Here is a 19,305-nt window from a genome sequence, read left to right as displayed (position 1 = left end):
TCCAAGATCTGTCCTGTGGTCTGTTCAGCAGGTGATGCAGTTATTGTCCTAAAAAAAATACTTTTAAACTTGAAGTCCCGTGCCAAACAGGAGTATCTATGCCCTAAATTTGCACAACCTCTCTGTCCCTCCTCCCCGCCCTCCTCATCATTAGGAATGCTCCAGGCAGATTGCCTCCTATTCATCAGCTGTGAGAGCCCTGCACATGGGCTGGATCGTTAAGGACCGGTGCAATGTTTAGCATGGAGAAAATGTTTCAGTGGCATTCCTAATGCTGAAGAGGGTGGGGAGGAGGGACGGAGGGGTGGTGCAAAGTTAGGGCACAGATACTCCTGTTTGGCACTGGCTTCAAATTTAAAAGTATTTTATTAGGACAATAACTGCATCACCTGCCGAACGGACCACAGGACAGATCTTGGCTTAAAAGCGGCTATCCGAAGGTAGAAGTGGTTTGGGGGGTCAGATTGTGGGTACAGAGTCGCTTCGAATGCAGTTATAGGCATATTTGCCCAATAAACCCAATTACAACGTTTCTTAAAATCGCCTGGACTATTGATTTCTGCAAAAAAAATAATTTAACAACAGTGACTCTTTAACCCTTTAAGGACATGGCCCATTTTCGTTTTTACGTTTTCGGTTTTTCCTCCTTGTGTTTAAAAGGTCATAGCACTTGCATTTTTCCACCTAGAAACCCACATGACCCCTTATTTTTTGCGTCACTAATTGTACTTTGCAATTACAGGCTGAATTTTTGCATAAAGTACACTGCGAAACCAGAAAAAAATTCAAAGTGTGGTGAAATTGAAAAAAAAAAACGCATTTCTTTTATTTGGGGGAAATGTGTTTTTACGCCATTCGCCCTGGGGTAAAACTGACTTGTTATGCATGTTCCTCAAGTCGTTACGATTAAAACGATATATAACATGTATAACTATAAAAAATTCAAACCGTTGTTAACCAATATACGTTCCTTAAAATCGCTCCATTCCCAGGCTTATAGCGCTTTTATCCTTTGGTCTATGGGGCTGTGCGAGGTGTCATTTTTTGCGCCATGATGTGATCTTTCTATCGGTACCTTGATTGCGCATATACGACTTTTTGATCGCTTTTTATTACATTTTTTCTGGATTTGATGCGACCAAAAATGCGCAATTTTGCACTTTGGGATTTTTTTGCGCTGACGCCGTTTACCGTACGAGATCAGGAATGTGATTAATTAATAGTTCGGGCGATTACGCACGCGGCGATACCAAACATGTTTATTTATTTATTTATTTGTTTACTTTTATTTAAAACCTGGGAAAAGGGGGGTGATTCAGACTTTTATTAGGGGAGGGGGATTTTTACTATTAACAACACGTTTTTTTTTTTTTTTACACATATACTAGAAGCCCCCCCTGGGGGACTTCTAGTATATACACTTGGATCTCTCATTGAGATCTCTGCAGCATAGATATGCTGCAGAGATCCATGAGATCGGCACTCGTTTGCTTTCGGCTGCTGCAGCCGGAAACAAACGAGTGCCGAGCCGAGGACGGCGCCATCTTGGACGCGTCCCCGGCCGGCATCAGTAACGGAGATCGCTCCTCCGGGACAAGGTCCCGGAGGAGCGATCTCCCCCACTAGACACCAGGGAAACGTTGCCTCCGGTAATCGGAGGCAGCTGTCAACTTTGACAGCTGCCTCCGATTAGCTAATTAGCGGGCACGGCGATCGGACCGTGCCCGCTAATAGCGGCGGTCCCGGGCTACACGCGGCACCCGGGATCGCGGCACTTCAAAGCGGGGCCGCCGCGCGGCCCCGCTTTGAAGTGCTAATGAGGACATAGGACGTACCGGTACGTCCTATGTCCTTAAGAGGTTAAGCACGTCTATGCTGGGAAGTCTTGGGAAGTCTGCTACACCCAGTTGTAAAGGTCTGGGGGTTGTACTACCCAACCTGGCACTCTCTGAACTGGTTGGGTAGAAGGTGGTCAAATATAACCATATATCTATACATTAATATAGGTATTCTCTCTTCTATAACCCAGGTGCAATCCTCTGATCCTGCCTGTGGCAGGCTCTATCAAAAGAGTGAAGATCAGACTGCACAGAGGCAAGGAGCATACCTCCGGCAGTCGGGCAGTGCGATTGGGACCCTCTGCGGGGGTCCCAATCTGTAAGTGACCGGAGATGCTCTGGTCACTTACACTTAAACGCTGCAGTCGCGGTGTTTAAGTGGTTAATGCCAGGTAGCCGCGTGATCATGGTGGCCCGCCATTGAGGGAGAGGGCCCGGCTACTGATAGCAGCCGGTCCTCACCCACTATGGGGCGAGCTCAGCTCCTGAGCCTGCTCCATAGCCCGGGACCGCCGGGGCGTATATTTATGCCTGTTTGCGCCAAGACCCAGGCTGCAGGGACGTAAATGTACACCCCGTGTCGTTAAGGGGTTAATACCATATATTTAAAAAAAATCCATGTATTGCCCCTCTAACATCAAAGACAGCTTTTTAATTTAACTTATTTTGAATAGTTTAATGGTCTCTTCCTATTTTTGTATATAGTGATTTAAATATGGGGGATATGTTATTGTGGAAAATGTTTGAATAAAAAAAGAATCCCATATATTGCCCCCTCTAACATCCATGACAGCTTGAAGTCCTCTGTGGTAGATGTGGATGAGGCTCTTTATTTTCTCAGATGGTAAAGCTGCCCATTCTTCTTGGCAAAAACCCTCCAGTTCATGTAAATCCCTGGGCTGTCTTGCATGAACTGTGCGCTTGAGATGTAAGTGGCTCAATGATATTGAGGTCAAGAGACTCAGATGGCCACTCCAGAACCTTCACTTTGTTCTGATAGACAGAGAAATTGACAATACCAGTCAGCAGTGTTCAAACTGTGATTGACAAATGGAAAATCAGGGGCTCTGTAAAAATCAAACCACAGTAAAGAAGACCAACCAAAATTAAAGCCATAATTGCCAGGAAAATTCATTGGGATGAAAAGAAGAACCCACAGATAACATCAGCTGAAATACAGAACACTGAAAAATAGAGATGTGGCTGTTTAAGGAGGCACTTAAAGAAAAATGGGCAGCATGGTCGAGTCGCCTGAAAAAGCCATTACGGTGCAAATGGAGATGTGTCAACAAGGTCTATGATGAAAGGAAAACCATTCCTACTGTAAACCACAGAGGTAGATCGATGATGTTTTGGGGATGTGTGAGCTACAAAGCCACAGGAAACCTTGCCAAAGTTGATGGAAAGATAAATGCAGCAAGTTATCAGCAAATACTGGAGGAAAATGTGCACTTATCAGCCTGAAAGCTGCACATGGGACGTATTTGGAGGTTCCAACATGACAATGATCGACCTATCATTGTTTATAGCAGAACAAAGTTAAAGTTCTAAGCGCGCAGTTCATGCATGACAGCCCAGGAATTTACAGGAACTGGAGGGTTTTTGCCAAGAAGAATGGGCAGCTTTACCATCTGAGAAAATAAAGAGCCACATCCACAGCTGCCACAAAAGACTTCAAGCTCATTGATGTTAGAGGGGGCAATACACAGTATTAAGAACTGGGGTATGTAAACTTTTGATTAGGGTCATTTGGATGTTTTTGGTTGTCTTTATGATTTAAAAAGAGAAAACACCCAACCACTAACCATGAGTGGAAAAAAAAAAGGTTTTGTGTTATCATTCTTATTCTCTGAAAAAAGGACAAGAAGGCAAAAAGTCTGCCAGGGTATGTAAACCTTTGAGCAGACCTGTACATTATGTCCACAATTTTCAGATGTGTGATCTGCAAAAATGCATTTGTATTGCATCCGTATGATTCATATTTTTTTTGCAAATTTGTAAAAGTGGGACGTTGATACAGATTTGCTTTAAAATATAATACAGTATTCACCAAAGCTTATTATATTGTTTATATAATATTATTATTATATTATATTGTTTCACTCATTGATTGATTGATTTATCTATCTATCTATCATCATGTGTATCTAATAAGCATTTTATAATACCAAATATGATACATTTTGGAAAGGAAGGAAACTTACATTTCTGGTTTACAAAAAAGTCTCCTGACATGCCCAGCTTGATGTTTTGGTAGGAAACATTTTTCATCCTAATAACACACATTTCAGTATGAATAATTTTATACTTTTATTGTAAAAATGTATTCTGCACATGACAAAATTAATAATCTGTTCATACTTACATTACGAATGTCAGCTCCCATGTAAATTCTGAAGTGTATGATAAATGTATGAACAAAACGCCCCATCAGGAAGACTAAACACAACAGTGATGGCCATTCAAAAATAACCTTTTCAAAACCAATAGTCTGAAAAAATGGTGTAGATGAAAGATCAATCATAATTATGCCATTCTTATTTGCATAATATATACCACCCATGAAATCTATACAATAACCAATACCCACATTTTTTAAGTAATAGATTTGTGATGGACAACAACAAATTTGGACAGGAAGCAAATAATATAATAAACATGCTGAGACTACAAAACATAGAGGTCAAGCAATGTTCAAGAGGACCTGTGCCCAGAGATCTAAACCTACATTACAATCCCCACCCCCTGGTAAACAGATGCTGTTATGCAGCACATAGCTACACCATGCGCACGTCAGCTTTGCTACACCATGTGCTAGTATGGAATACAAACTGGGGTGATGTGATGCAAAATCAGTGGGAAAAAAAACAGTCCTGTGTGTAATAACAGCAGTGGCCAGGAAATAAAGCTAAGGGGGTGAGTACGCAATGGGAGATGCATGATGGGAAATGTAGTTTCCTGGCTGGCCCCATCTTGGATATAGATTGGTTTTTAGAAAAACTTGTAACTCAGAAAGACAGGAGATGGCTCAAAATACTCAAGGGGACTTGGTAAGTAAGACCAGGAGCATTTGGGAGCATTTCATTTTTGAGCTCTTAGGTGGGTAACCCCTTTAAGGACAGAGACGTCTTTTTCTGACCAGTTGCGTTTTATGTAACTTTGTAAAACTTAAACTTATCTAAGTGATTGTTATGACAAAATTTTGCTGCTTTGTGAAAAAATCTAAATGATCATAGAAAAGTTGAACAATTAGCAGTTTTTAAGTTTGAAATGTTCTGTGTGTAACAAAGCGATGAACCTGATGGTGTCCCCAGACACAGCTTTTTTCCTGCATTTTTCTGGCCTCCAAAAAATACCAGGAAAACTGCCAAAGATTATCTTTTCCAGGCCTTTTTTTTTTTGGGACATTATTGGCTTTTTCGACTCTAGGTGTGGATAGCTTTTTTTTGCCTTTGGTGTTTTTGTTTGCTTCCAGGAGTGGCGTTTTTTCCCCCAGAATTAGTGGGTGGATAGAATAGGAAAGTTGACACTCTTTTGATGTCATTTCCTTGGTAGAGTCCTATTCTTCCTCTGTGGATTCATGCTCTCCTTGTTTGGTGGTTCATGGCTGTTCCATGATGCCTGGTAGATAAGGAAGATTGTGTCCTAATGATGCAGCAAATTGATTTCTATTATTATTGGCATGCAGGGTGCTTGAGTCCTCTGGGGCTTCATTTTCCTCTGGAATCACACAACATAGTTGCAAGGCAAAAGAGACAAAAAAAAACATGAAAAGAAAATGCCTTACACATAAGCACTGCTGTTTTTGAGATTAACAGAAGAAATTCCATTGAACTCTATGGGAGAGAAACACTACAGTTTGCAGTAAAAAAAAGCCAAACCCTCACCATGCTTTGTTTTGAAAAAAGAGCCACAGAGCCCCCCAAAAAGGCAAGTATGTATGGCATTTCATAAAATTCTATTGACTCACAGCTGGCTGCTGCTTTTTGCTAAAAAAATAAAAAACAACCCATTTTGTTATTGTAAAAAATTATAGCCAGTGTAAAATTAGCCCAATTGATAATATACAGTATTGTTTAATATATTGTTAATAATCTTTGTAAACTTACATAGCTATGTGGGCATGGTATAATGTCAATTATTGTTACTATAAACCTAAAAAACAAAACAAAAAATATAAGTGAAATCGGTACAGTCACCAATAATTAAGAGTTAAACAAATTCACTTTTTCACTTTAAGATTGGAAGTGTTATATTAAGAAACCCTTAACATAAGTGAGATTTGTTATAGTGAGAATATATAGATATATAATATATATCAACCTGCTCTTCTTATATTTTATAGTATATAACTGCTGTTTATACTGACTATCCACTAAAATTACATAGCAAGCTTACAGTGCTACTCACCAAGTAAGTGTGTATAGAAAACCTATCACAGATCCTATTATTTTGTTATCTGTAGTGAGACAAGCAAATATAGGATAATAGGACAAGCCAACTTCAACTGCCCCAACTAGAAGTCCAAGTGCTAGAAAAGGATTACAAAAAACATTATTCACATCTATATTGTATAATAATTAAAAGGTGTGTTCCTATCTCAACTAATATAGTTAAATTATGGAACATTAAAAAAAATAGCTAATACGTCAATTTAGCAAACTTGCCTCCTTCTCCTGTTTTGTCCGCTCTTTTCCTCCCTCTGTAGATAGATCATTATCTAGGTTACCGACCACCGATTTACTCTAAAAGCAGTAGTCTGGCTGGTTATTTATTGTTATATTTTATCCATTATATACAAAAGGGATACAAATAATAAAAAAAAAAAATACAAGCTATGGAGGCATAGTGATTTTCTCTTATCAACCCATTGGTGCTGCAGCTAGTTTGGGCTTTAACCCCTTCACATCCACAATACATATATTTACGTTCCTGCTGCCCATGCCCCGTGCAGCAGGAGCATATATATATATATATATATATATATATATATATATATATATACATATATGTTCCTGACTTCAGGGGATTTTGATGTGTGCAGGACCACTGCAGTGAGAGTGTTGTTGTTAATAAAAAGCCCCCTCCCCTAATAAAAGTTTGAATCCCCCCCTTTTCCCATGTCATAAATAAAAATAAATAAACATGTTTGTTATCGCTGTGTGTGTAATCGCCCAAACTATTAATTAATTACATTCCTGATCTCGCACGATAAACGGCGTAACCGCAATAAAAATACCAAAGTGCAAAATTGCGCATTTTTGGTCGCATCAAATCCAGAAAAATTGTAATAAAAAGCAATCAAAAAGTTGCATATGTACAATCAAGGTACTGATAGAAAGAACACATCATGGCGCAAAAAATGACACCTCACACAGCCCCATAGACCAAAGGATAAAAGCGTTATAAGCCTGGGATTGGAGCGATTTTAAGGAACATATATTTGTTAACAATGGTTTGAATTTTGTACAAGACATCATATAAAATAAAAGTTATACATGTTACATATCGTTGTAATCGTAACCACTTGAGGAACATATATAACAAGTCAGTTTTACCCCAGGGCAAGCGCCGTAAAAACAAAAAAATCCCAAATAAAAGAAAGAAATTTTTTTTTCGAATTTCACCACACATTGAATTTTTTTCTGGTTTCACAGTGTACTTTATGAAAAAAATTCAGCCTGTAAAGTACAATTAGTGGCGCAAAAAATAAGGGCTCATGGGGGTTTCTAGGTAAAAAAAAATGTAAGTGCTATGGCCTTTTAAGCACAAGGAGGAGAAAACGAAAACGCTAAAATTTAAATTGGCACTGTCCTCTTAAGGGTTAAGTGTTTTATGTAACAGTTTATTATATATGCATTTTTATTACTGGGGGAGAGTTGGGGGATTTTTTGTTTTATGGTGAACTTTTTTTTTTTACTTATACACAGTGTCTAGGCCAGCAACACATCTTGAGTCTTCTTCTCTGCCCCCCCCCCCCCCCCGCCCTTTCTATTTTTCTAGTACCACCCCTGGCCCAAATCTTTGCACATGTAGAGATCCTAGACAACCCAAGAGGTGTTGCAGGCATAGGGCCTAGGGCCTTATTAACACCAAGCAGCAGAATAAAAGATTTTCCCCCCAAATACAGCACCAGGAGCATTTTAAAAAACAGATCTGTGAAGGACTTCAGTTCGGTTTATCTAACAAACTGTACTTGTGGTTTCGGGGGCGGATGGGTGAGTGGGTACAAATTCACTTTGAATTGAAAGCAAACCTAACTCAAAAAGGTGACCCAAGAGACCCGTTGTCCCAGAATTCTCAGCCTAAATAGCCTATAAGTGTCTCCTAATTATGGTGTTCTTCTTATAGAAAGCAACTCTGTATCCTGGCCTGTTTTATCCACTAACTTTAAGGTATCATCAGAGATTTGGCTAACCTACCGGACTGATTGGGATTCTTCCATATATATATTGCTGCATGTGTGTCCACTATGGCTTTGTTACACAGACTGATCTTCCCAAACTTACCATCCTCTTTAACTGAGGGTATTTGCTGGTGAAAATGTTAGAGAGAAAATGGCTTTTTTTTACAACAGCTCTACGGGGGAGATTTATGAAAGAGTGTAAATATACACCTGGTGTAAACTGCCCACTGCAACCAATCACAGGTCCTCTTATATTTTAGCAGAGCTGAAAACTGAGCTCTGATTGGCTGCTGTGGGCAGTTTACACCAGGTGTATATTTACACCCTTTCATAAATCTCCCCCGTGTGCTTTACAAACTGAAAAAAAGTATTGGAAAATTATAATCTTATTTATTTATTGCTATACCTCTTGCCCATGCTGGAACTCCAGGTGGTAAATATTCCTCAGAAAAAAGTGACACAACCTTATTAGCTATTGCTCCAAATGCAAAGCCAAACGACCATCTGTTATGAAAGGTGCCTATGAGGTCTAAAGGGCTGTAAAAAGAGAAGAAATATTTTTATGAACAATGAATGAAAAATAGCTGGTATAAATCCCCCACCAGCATGTATGGAGAAATGTGCTTCTATCAAAGGGGTAAAACAGAGGTAGATTGACATGCACCCCAGAACAATACCAGGCTTGGGCCACCTAACTCCCACCATAGTGACAATGTACTTGAGCCAGGTTACCACATAGGGATATATTCAGAGGTATTGTGGCCCTGCCTCAGACCATCATTGATGAATCATGCCGCACAGCTACATTTGATCCCCATGGCCACACATAAACATTTGTTGCGCTGGTTGCTCATTTCCTTAATACTGTTATATAGACAAATATTCTTTGATAAAACAACTTGAGGGAAAAGGTGGCCCTATAAATCACTTGTGTGATCTGTATCATATCACAACAATAATGGGCTGTGTACCTGAAGCACTTCTTATGTCTACATCTAAATTCTAACCATACAAATGAGGCATGTCAATTCAAATGTCAAATAAACGACAATCATATCATATCCAAAGAAGCACTGAAACAATATACTAGTAAATGCCTTTTTAGAAAAGAAATAAGTGCTGATACTATGAAACACAATAAATAGGCAGCAGACACCACAATTCCTGTGTGCTTTTGTGTGGACCTTGGCTTTGATTGTCTTTATTGTATATTTATTTATTTTTATTGTGTATTTATTAATTTTTGATATATGGAAATATAGGTAGAAAGCCTTGATCCACATCAAAAGCAAGAACAGGATGCAATGGGTGGTGTAACTGGAAAGGCTTGCACTAGTTAGAGTATGTTCTGTTTTCTCACCATATAGCACATTATCTGGTTGAAATATACATACATTTGTGTATATTCCATCAAAATCCAATCAGCTAACTTGGGATAAAGTTATCATAAGTTGAATAATTACAATTATGGATATAACAGTAGTAATACTGGTTGCGATTAATGTCCCCGCCTATTAGGTCTTGTGATAGGCCAATTTTTTAATTGTTTGTAATTGGTGATTGGTTACACTGTGTTTAAATAATGTGTCAGCACAGTATTGTAATATACTTGAGAAAGGCTCAGTATGGTTTAGAAGAGGCGAAACGTCGTGTTTTTTGTGTTTGCAAATGGCAAAATAAAGCAAGATTTTTAATATTGAAGAGACACTGTCTTCAAATAGCTTTTTTGTGTATATGCCAGAATATACTCACCGGCCACTTTATTAGGTACACCATGCTAGTAACGGGTTGGACCCCCTTTTGCCTTCAGAACTGCCGCAATTCTTCGTGGCATAGATTCAACAAGGTGCTGGAAGCATTCCTCAGAGATTTTGGTCCATATTGACATGATGACATCACACAGTTGCCGCAGATTTGTCGGCTGCACATCCATGATGCGAATCTCCCGTTCCACCACATCCCAAAGATGCTCTATTGGATTGAGATCTGGTGACTGTGGAGGCCATTGGAGTACAGTGAACTCATTGTCATGTTCAAGAAACCAGTCTGAGATGATTCCAGCTTTATGATATGGCGCATTATCCTGCTGAAAGTAGCCATCAGATGTTGGGTACATTGTGGTCATAAAGGGATGGACATGGTCAGCAACAATACTCAGGTAGGCTGTGGCGTTGCAACGATGCTCAATTGGTACTAAGGTGCCCAAAGAAAATATCCCCCACACCATGACACCACCACCACCAGCCTGAACCGTTGATACAAGGCAGAATGGATCCATGCTTTCATGTTGTTGAAGCCAAATTCTGACCCTACCATCCGAATGTTGCAGCAGAAATCGAGACTCATCAGACCAGGCAACGTTTTTCCAATCTTCTACTGTCCAATTTCGATTAGCTTGTGCAAATTGTAGCCTCAGTTTCCTGTTCTTAGCTAAAAGGAGTGGCACCCGGTGTGGTCTTCTGCTGCTGTAGCCCATCTGCCTCACAGTTCGATGTACTGTGCGTTCAGAGATGCTCTTCTGCCTACCTTGGTTGTAACGGTTGGCTATTTGAGTCACTGTTGCCTTTCTATCACCTCATACCAGTCTGCCCATTCTCCTCTGGCATCAACAAGGCATTTCCGCCCACAGAACTGCCGCTCACTGGATGTTTTTTCTTTTTCGGACCATTCTCTGTAAACCCTAGAGATGGTTGTGCGTGAAAATCCCAGTAGATCAGCAGTTTCTGAAATACTCAGACCAGCCCTTCTGGCACCAACAACCATGCCACGTTCAAAGGCACTCAAATCACCTTTCTTCCCCATACTGATGCTCGGTTTGAACTGCAGGAGATTGTCTTTACCATGTCTACATGCCTAAATGCACTGAGTTGCCGCCATGTGATTGGCTGATTACAAATTAAGTGGTAACGTGCAGTTGGACAGGTGTACCTAATAAAGTGGCCGGTGAGTGTATATTTTAAGTTTATTTTGAAGTTCACAGTTTAGGTTTAAAGATACTTACATAACAAATCCAAAGCGCCCATCAAGAAGTTGAACCTTATCATCCAATGTTGTCCTTTTGCTGCGTCTCTCAAGAAAGGAAAGAACTAGAATTATAAGAACCTTAAAAAAAAATAATAAAAATTACACAACTTTTAAACATCTTCCCAATGTAAGATCTCCATAAAAACTTATGGAGATGCATTTGATGTCTCGCAGCCCATACTGAAACTTGTTACAATTGCTTGCTGCTTGTCTCTTTAGTCTGCTATAGGGATTAGAGGTCGGAGCAGGGCCTGCCCACTCAGCGGATGACTGGCGCAGAGGTGGAGGACCAGGAGGAAAATGGACGCAATGGCACCATGGACAGTGCAGCCTCTAACAAAACAGTGATTACTAGATACTCAGGACAATCGCTGCTTGATCTATTCAGGCTGTGGTGTACAAGGCAATAGTTACAGAGCACCTCCTCCAATGTACTGTATATTCTAGTGCCCAGCTAAAACACATTTGAATACACAATGGGGGGCTCTGTGTCACTGGTGCTGCATGCACAGCTGAGTGAGCAATAGATGAGTGGGGACTAGTTCCCTTCATGGATTTTGGTGACAGCAGAGACCTCCTGTGTCAGCTCTCAATGCTGCCACATAACATTTAAAAGCCTATAAAGTTATCTTACAAAATCATATAACCTTATTAAAACAATTAAAATGTTTTGGTTTTTCTTTAAATTCTATGGCCATCTTTGCAGCAAGTTGATATGCTTCTTACATGCAAAAAGAAGCAACTTTCTAAATGTCTTCATTACAAATGTCCTACTATTTAGTTACAGATGGTCTAAAAAGAAATCTGCATGGGCTGGGATAATGTTAGAACTGGTGTTAAACTAGATTTTCAATTGGAGGACACCCAAAATAAATACAAAAGCTTGGGGAGTGTAAAAAAACTAGCAAAATATTGGACCAAAAACCTTAAAAATGGAAATATTGGGGAGATTTATTAAAATCATGCAAAGTAGAATTGTCTTAGTTTCCCCTAGCAACCAATTTGATTCCACCTTTCATTTTTCAAAGAATCTGTGAGAAATGAAAGGTGGAATCTAATTGGTTGCTAGGGACAACTAAGGCAATTCTACTTTACACCAATTTGATAAATCTCTCCCATTGTTTTTAGGGATTATTATTAGTATTATAAGGCATTGACACTGTAACATTATGGCTTACATTATTGCATGACTGATTCCTGTCTTGCAGTACTATTTCACATCTATTGCAGCCCTAACAGTGGCTGGCTTATTCAGATGTTATAATGTATGGTAAAAAATCCAGACTATCAATAGCTCAATAAGTAGTATTATAAATTTCCAGTCTACACACATTTTAAATTGCGTTTTCATGCACATAAACAACATGTTCAAATAAAATGATACTTGTATTCTGTGTCATAATACTCACTGAAGGAAAGAGTGAATAATGCAGAAACAGGTGCGGATTTATTTGGCTACCACATGTGCCATTGTCATAGATTGTTCTGTAGAAAACAAAAAAAAAGTTACACAACAGATGAACTTCCCCTAATACAGAAGAATAGATAAACCATAGAAGTCCTCATCCATGCACTGGTTTTAATGTAAAATTATCTTAATTATGTATATAAATTCTATGTATATAGAAAAAAAGATGCTGCACTAATTTTAACGGGTAGATGTGTTGGAAAGTTATTAATAGTATGACATAAAACCCTAATATAAAATAAAAATGGCGTCAAATTAATCAAAATATGGCTTTTGGCATTAAGGGTATTCATACTATAGAAGCTGATGATATTGCTGCTATGGAGCCCTTCAGTGCGAGTAAATTCAGTCTTGAGTATTGCTATTTTGCCTTTGGCTCATGAAAGTATGTGCAGGACTCCTTTCTAGACTGCATTGCAAGGTCTCATCCACACATCAATTTTTCTGCCAGAAAATCAGGATCCTTATTTACACACAGAAAAAGGGTCCATTGCTTTTTTATAGGGTGGTCTGTACATCTTTATCGCTGTTCTGTTCTGCAAAAAAGTAGGACCTGCATCTGCAAGATGCGTGGGTCTGTCAGCCTTTCATAGCAGGCATTTGTGAAGCACAGCCTCTAGTAAGTGCAGAGGACAGGGGCGTTGCTAGGGTCCTAAAACATCCGGGGCCTGGGCCTTCTTAGTTGCATCTTAGCGGTGGCTGCTGAAGTTGAATAAAGCCCTAAGGCTATGTGGAAAACATGAATATAGTCATTGGCTATATCCATGTTTATTAAGACAACTTTAAAGCTTTATCCATCTTTAGCAGCCACCACTAATCAAATGCCGAATGCTCGGGTTCGGATGGACTCAAGCATGCTCGAGGTTCGCTCATCTCTACTTACAATCTATTAGGTGCTGGGAGAGAAACGGGAAGTAAAGTGCAGCCAGTCAAGTGTGATGCAGAGTTATTATAGGTTGTAGCCTTGTTTGAAGAGATGGGTTTTCAGGTTACTTTTGAAGGACCTGATGGTGGATGAGAGCCGGATGTGTCGGAATAGGGAGTACCAGAGTATGGGGGAGGCTCGGCAAAGTCTTGGAGGCGGTTGAATGAGGTACAAACAAGGGGGAGCACAAAAGGAAGTCATCGAAAGATCAAAGGTTGCGTGAGTGACAGTAGCAGGATAACATGTCAGAGATGTACGGGGGGACGGTTGTGGATGGCCTTGTATGTCATGGTCAACAATATAAAATGATTACGTTAGGCAATGGAGAGGCAGAGGCAAAGCGAGAGGAAAGGTGGATTAGTCAAGCAGAAGAGTTAAGGATAGACTGGAGGCGAGCGAGGGTGTTAGATGGAAGACCAGAAAGGAGGATATTACAGTAGTCCAAGTGACAGATAATGACAGCATGTACCAGTAGTTTTATGGAGTCAGGGGTGAGAAAAGAGCAGATTCTGGAAATGTTTTTGAGGTGAAGGTGGCAGGTGGTGGTCAGGGCCTGAATTTGGGGTTTAACCCTTTAAGGACGAGGCCAATTTTCGTTTTTGAGTTTTCGTTTTTTCCTCCTTGTGTTTAAAAGGCCATAGCACTTGCATTTTTCCACCTAGAAATCCACATGAGCCCTTATTTTTTGCGTAACTAATTGTACTTTGCAATGACAGGCTGAATTTTTGCATAAAGTACACTGCGAAACCAGAAAAAAATTCAATGTGTGGTGAAATTGAAAAAAAAAAAAAAAAGCATTTCTTTTATTTGGGGGGAATGTGTTTTTACGCCATTCGCCCTGGGGTAAAACTGACTTGTTATGCATGTTCCTCAAGTCGTTACGATTAAAACGATATATAACATGTATAACTTTTCTTTTATCTGATGGCCTGTAAAAAATTCAAACCATTGTTAACAAATATACGTTCCTTAAAATCGCTCTATTCCCAGGCTTATAGCGCTTTTATCCTTTGGTCTATGGGGTTGTGTTAGGTGTCATTTTTTGCGCCATGATGCTTACTTTCTATCGGTACCTTGATTGCGCATATACGACTTTTTGATCGCTTTTTATTACATTTTTTCTGGATTTGATGCGACCAAAAATGGGCAATTTTGCACTTTGGGATTTTTTTGCGCTTACGCCGTTTACCGTGCGAGATCAGGAATGTGATTAATTAATAGTTCGGGTGATTACGCACGCGGCGATAGCAAACATGTTTATTTATTTATTTACTTTTATTCAAAACATGGGAAAAGGGGGGTGATTTAAACTTTTATTGGGGGAGGGGGCTTTTTACTAATAACAATACTTTTTTTTTTTTTTTTTACACATATACTAGAAGCCCCCCTGGAGGACTTCTAGTATAAACACTTTGATCTCTCATTGAGATCTTTGCTGTATACTTATACAGCAAAGATCAATGAGATCGGCACTCGTTTGCTTTCGGCTGTTACAGCCGAAAACAAACGAGTGCCGAGTCAGGGTCGGCGCCATCTTGGAGCTGCAGACACTGAGATCGCTCCTCCGGGACAACGTCCCGGAGGAGCGATCTCCCCCACTAGACACCAGGGAACGGCTGCCTCCGGTAATTGGAGGCAGCTGTCAACTTTGACAGCTGCCTCCGATTACTTGATTAGCGGGCACGGCGATCAGACCGTGCCCGCTAATAGCCGCGGTCCCGGGCTACACGCGGCACCCGGGATCGCGGCGGTTCAGAGCAGGGTCGCCGCGCGGCCCCGCTCTGAACACCTCCGGGGCACATATGATGTACGGGTACGTCATATGTCCTTAAGGGTACAAACCCACACACCGTATGCACAGCAGATACGCAACAAATACGCAGCAGATTTGATGGTTTAGATTTGATGCTGTGTTCAGTTATTTAGATCTAATCTGCTGCGTATTTGTTGCGTATTTGCTGCGTATTTGCTGCGTATCGCAGCAGTAAATACGCTGCGTATATGGTGTGTGGGTTTATACCCTTAGAGGTTAAAGGACAGGGCAGAGTCAAAGGCGACCCCAAAGCAGCGGAGTTCGGGGACAGGAGAAAGAGTGCAGACATTGATACTGATTGACAGATTAGACGACAGGCTGCAGCCAAATGGGGGAAAGATGATTAGTTCTGTTTTTTCCATGTTGAGTTTTAGAAAGCGGAAGGAGAAGAAGGAAGATAGACACTGTGGGATCGTGGATAACAAAAAGGTGACACCCGGACCTGAGAGGTAGATCTGAGTGTCATCGGCGTAGAGGTGGTACCTGAAGCTGTGGGATTGTATGACGTGCCCCAGGCCATAGGTATAGATGGAGAAGAGGAGAGGCCCGAGTACAGAGCCTTGGGGGACACCAACAGTGAAGGAACAAGGAGAGGAAGTGGTGTAGGAGACACTAAAAGTGTGGTTGGATAGGTAAGAGGACATCTAGGAGAGGGCTGAGCAAGTGACGCCAAAGGAGGAAAGAGTTTGTAGGAGGAGCGAATGTTCAACTGTGTTGAAGGCAGAAGATAGGTCAAGCAGAAGAAGAACAGAATATTGACACGAGGCTTTGACAGTTAGCAGCTCATTGGCCACTTTGGTGAGGCCAGTTAAGCCAAATTGCAGGGAGTCAAAAGGCAAGTTGGATGAAAAGTGGGAGGATAGTTCATGGTAGACATGTTGTTCCAGGAGTTTAGAGGCGAAGGGGAGAAGTGAGATGGGGCAGTAGCTGGATAAGGAGGTAGGGTCAAGGGATGGCTTTTTAAGGATGGGTGTAATGGTGTTTGTATGGAGATGGGAAGATGCCAGTAGTTTGTAATAGATTAAAAAGATAGTTAGTGCTGGGATAAATGCTTATGATGTTCAGTACTCCTCCCCACTAACTCACCTTTTCACTATCACTGAAGAACACCTCTGCAAACTAATTGAGCATAGGGTGGGATGGGATTGGGCCAAGTGCGCAGGTGGTGAGGTGTGATATGGAGAGTAGTTTGGAGAGGTGTTCTTCAGTGATGGTGGAAAGGTGAGTTAGTGGGGAGTAGTACTGAACAGTACTGATCATCATAAGTTGTCTCCCTGATGATCTGTGAATATCTGTTTATACACACAGAAACATGTTGGAGGTTGTGATACTATCAGATGGTTTTTTTCTTATTACAAATCATAGTTGTGTGCTATATTTTTTGCAAAATCTTTACATATTGCCAACAGTACAATATTATGTGAATTATGATTGTCATGTGGTAAAGTTTATGCATGATATATATGATTTATATATTGCTATAAGGATCACTATTGTGATTTTTCTCTTTGATTTGTAATGTATTTTAGTAATTTTTGTCACTTAAAGATTGAAACATTTTTAGAGCTAAGGTTCATCATCATAAATGATGATTCTGGGAGTTGCAATGTCTGGTCCACAGCACATTATCTATATATACTGACTGTGCACAGAACATGTGAATGTAGCCTAACCTCAGCCCCTTTACATCCCCAGCACTGCCCAGTGTTCGGGCAAAGTCACCAAGTCCTTCACAGGTTTCACAAGAATTCATACAGGAACAGTGAGTCAGAGGCTTTCGGATGTGACTCTTCACTGCTTTAGCACTTATACTGTATGAGTGCAGGATTCGTAAAAAAGGGCTCAGTGACATCAGCCAAGCTGTAGGCATTTTGGGGGATACAAAAAAAATTCAGTGGGGTTCAGAAGTTTTTCAGGACTGAGAGCGAGTCTGCAGAATACAGTCTGTGCATGGACCATATACTGAGGATGTGTGAATGGCCCCTAAGAATGTGGTGTCACAATCCCTGTAATCATACAAGGATTTTTACTGATTCTTTTATTCTAATCTGTTTCTATTTTCTGACTTTAATGCTTTTATTGCACTTTTTGAACATTGATATGGGGGCTGTTACATTGCCTGGGCTGTTGTTAACAGCATTTAGTGACGTATAGCAAGACTCGTGGACATAGATGACAATAGACAGAGTCTGTCCTTTTTAGATAAATGTGAAACATCATTAAGTGTGCTCTGTGACCTTTGAAAATGTCATGCTACAGGGAGCTGCTATGGTATTGATGCTTTCTATCTACTGGTGTCACATATTGCTGCAATGCTGTACAGATCACCGTCTCATCTTATCACTACAGACAGACCTGGAAGTCTCAGCTTAAGCCCCTATTACACAGGGCGACAAAGAGAAGCTATTACACGCGGCAGCAGCGAGCGGGTGAGTAGAGGGGGGAGGCGCGGGTAGCTGCAGGGGGTTGCCCAGGGGATCGCTAGATCATACGGGCAGCCCATACAGGATAGCAGCGGTCTGCTGTCACCGCTCTTATTCCACTAAATGACGTCAGCACTACTATCACAGTTGTTTGTCTTTCAACATGTTGAAAAACAAACAAGAGCAACGATCAGCTGACATTGTTTATGTCAGCTGATCGCTGCCTTCTATTACACGGGACGATTATCGGCCAAATACGGCTGATCCCAGCTCGCAGATCAATTCGTAAGGGCTGCAGCAACTCAGGTCTGCAGAAAAATGGATTCTATGTAATGTATATACACTACATTGATTCCTATGAGGAATCAGTGTAGTGTATAATGTTGCCCCCTAGTCAAACAAAAAGTGTAATGTAATTAAAAAAAAGTCTTTTTAATGATAAAAAGCCCCTTCCCATATTAAAAATTTAAGTCACCACCCTTTTCCCATTTTATTAATAAAAATAAACAAACATATTTGATATTGCCGCGTGCTTAATCGCCCAAACTATTAAATTATGACTTTCTTGATCTTGCATGGTAAACGGCGTAAGCGCAAAAAAAATCCAAAGTGCAAAATTGCTGATTTTTTTGTCACATCAAATCCAGAAAAACTGTAATAAAAAGTGATCAGAAAGTCACATATATGCAAGCAAGGTACCGGTAGAAAGAACAGATCATAGCGCAAAAAATGACATCTCACATGGCCCCATAGACCAAAGGATAAAAGGATAGTAAAAGAGCAATTTTAAACACATTTCGGTTTTTTTTTTTAAAAAAAAGGTTTTCATTTTTTTAAAAGCAGTCAGGTAAAATAAAAGTTATATAAATTACATATCGTTGTAATAGTACTGACTTGAGGAACATATATAACATGTCAGTTACTATAGGACAAACAGCATAAACATGAATCCCAGATCTAAATGGGTAGGCGGTAGCCAGAGAAAAGCTCCCCACCGGGCATTTTGGTGCCCTTGGCAAATGGTAACTCGGAGCGCCTACACAGTAATGCTCGCTCAGCTGCACAGGAAACACGCCAGAGGGAGGATGTCATTGCGCACAGAGCTCAGGTCACCACCAATACACTGGCCAACCTTCCTCTGGCAGACCACTGGCCCCCAACATACAATAGAGTACCAGCAGTCCATTCGGTGCAGGAGGAAAAGGAGAGCTATCCCAGAGTTCCTGCACAGTGACGTCCTCCCTCTCCAGACAGCCAGCGTGTCTCCTATGCAGCTGAGCTCACCAGCCGCCTAGGATGTAACTGTGCAAGGGCTCCAGAACTGCTCTCCTCCTCCACTAAACAGACCGCTGGACTGCTGGTACTATACAGTATTATGAAGATCTGCTAGGTGTTGCGGGCAGAAGGC

The 19,305-nt window shown here is 40.7% G+C and overlaps 1 protein-coding gene across 1 annotated transcript in view; it reads right to left on the bottom strand.

The window, feature by feature from the left end:
* Positions 1-19,305, bottom strand: part of LOC138785797 (stimulated by retinoic acid gene 6 protein-like) — a 57,741-nt gene that overhangs the window by 37,769 nt on the left and 667 nt on the right. Inside the window, exons 2-8 of the mRNA XM_069962123.1 lie at positions 12,678-12,753; positions 11,246-11,346; positions 8,651-8,781; positions 6,249-6,369; positions 5,948-5,993; positions 4,204-4,329; positions 4,043-4,110 (exon numbers count right to left, since the gene is read on the bottom strand). Coding sequence (XP_069818224.1) covers positions 4,043-4,110; positions 4,204-4,329; positions 5,948-5,993; positions 6,249-6,369; positions 8,651-8,781; positions 11,246-11,346; positions 12,678-12,753 — 669 coding nt within the window. The remainder of the gene's footprint in view (positions 1-4,042; positions 4,111-4,203; positions 4,330-5,947; positions 5,994-6,248; positions 6,370-8,650; positions 8,782-11,245; positions 11,347-12,677; positions 12,754-19,305) is intronic.

Source organism: Dendropsophus ebraccatus, chromosome 3 (genome assembly GCF_027789765.1).
Source record: "Dendropsophus ebraccatus isolate aDenEbr1 chromosome 3, aDenEbr1.pat, whole genome shotgun sequence".
NCBI lineage: Eukaryota > Metazoa > Chordata > Amphibia > Anura > Hylidae > Dendropsophus > Dendropsophus ebraccatus.
Note: the sequence above shows the minus strand (reverse complement) of the source record. Positions and strands in the feature narration are given on the sequence as shown.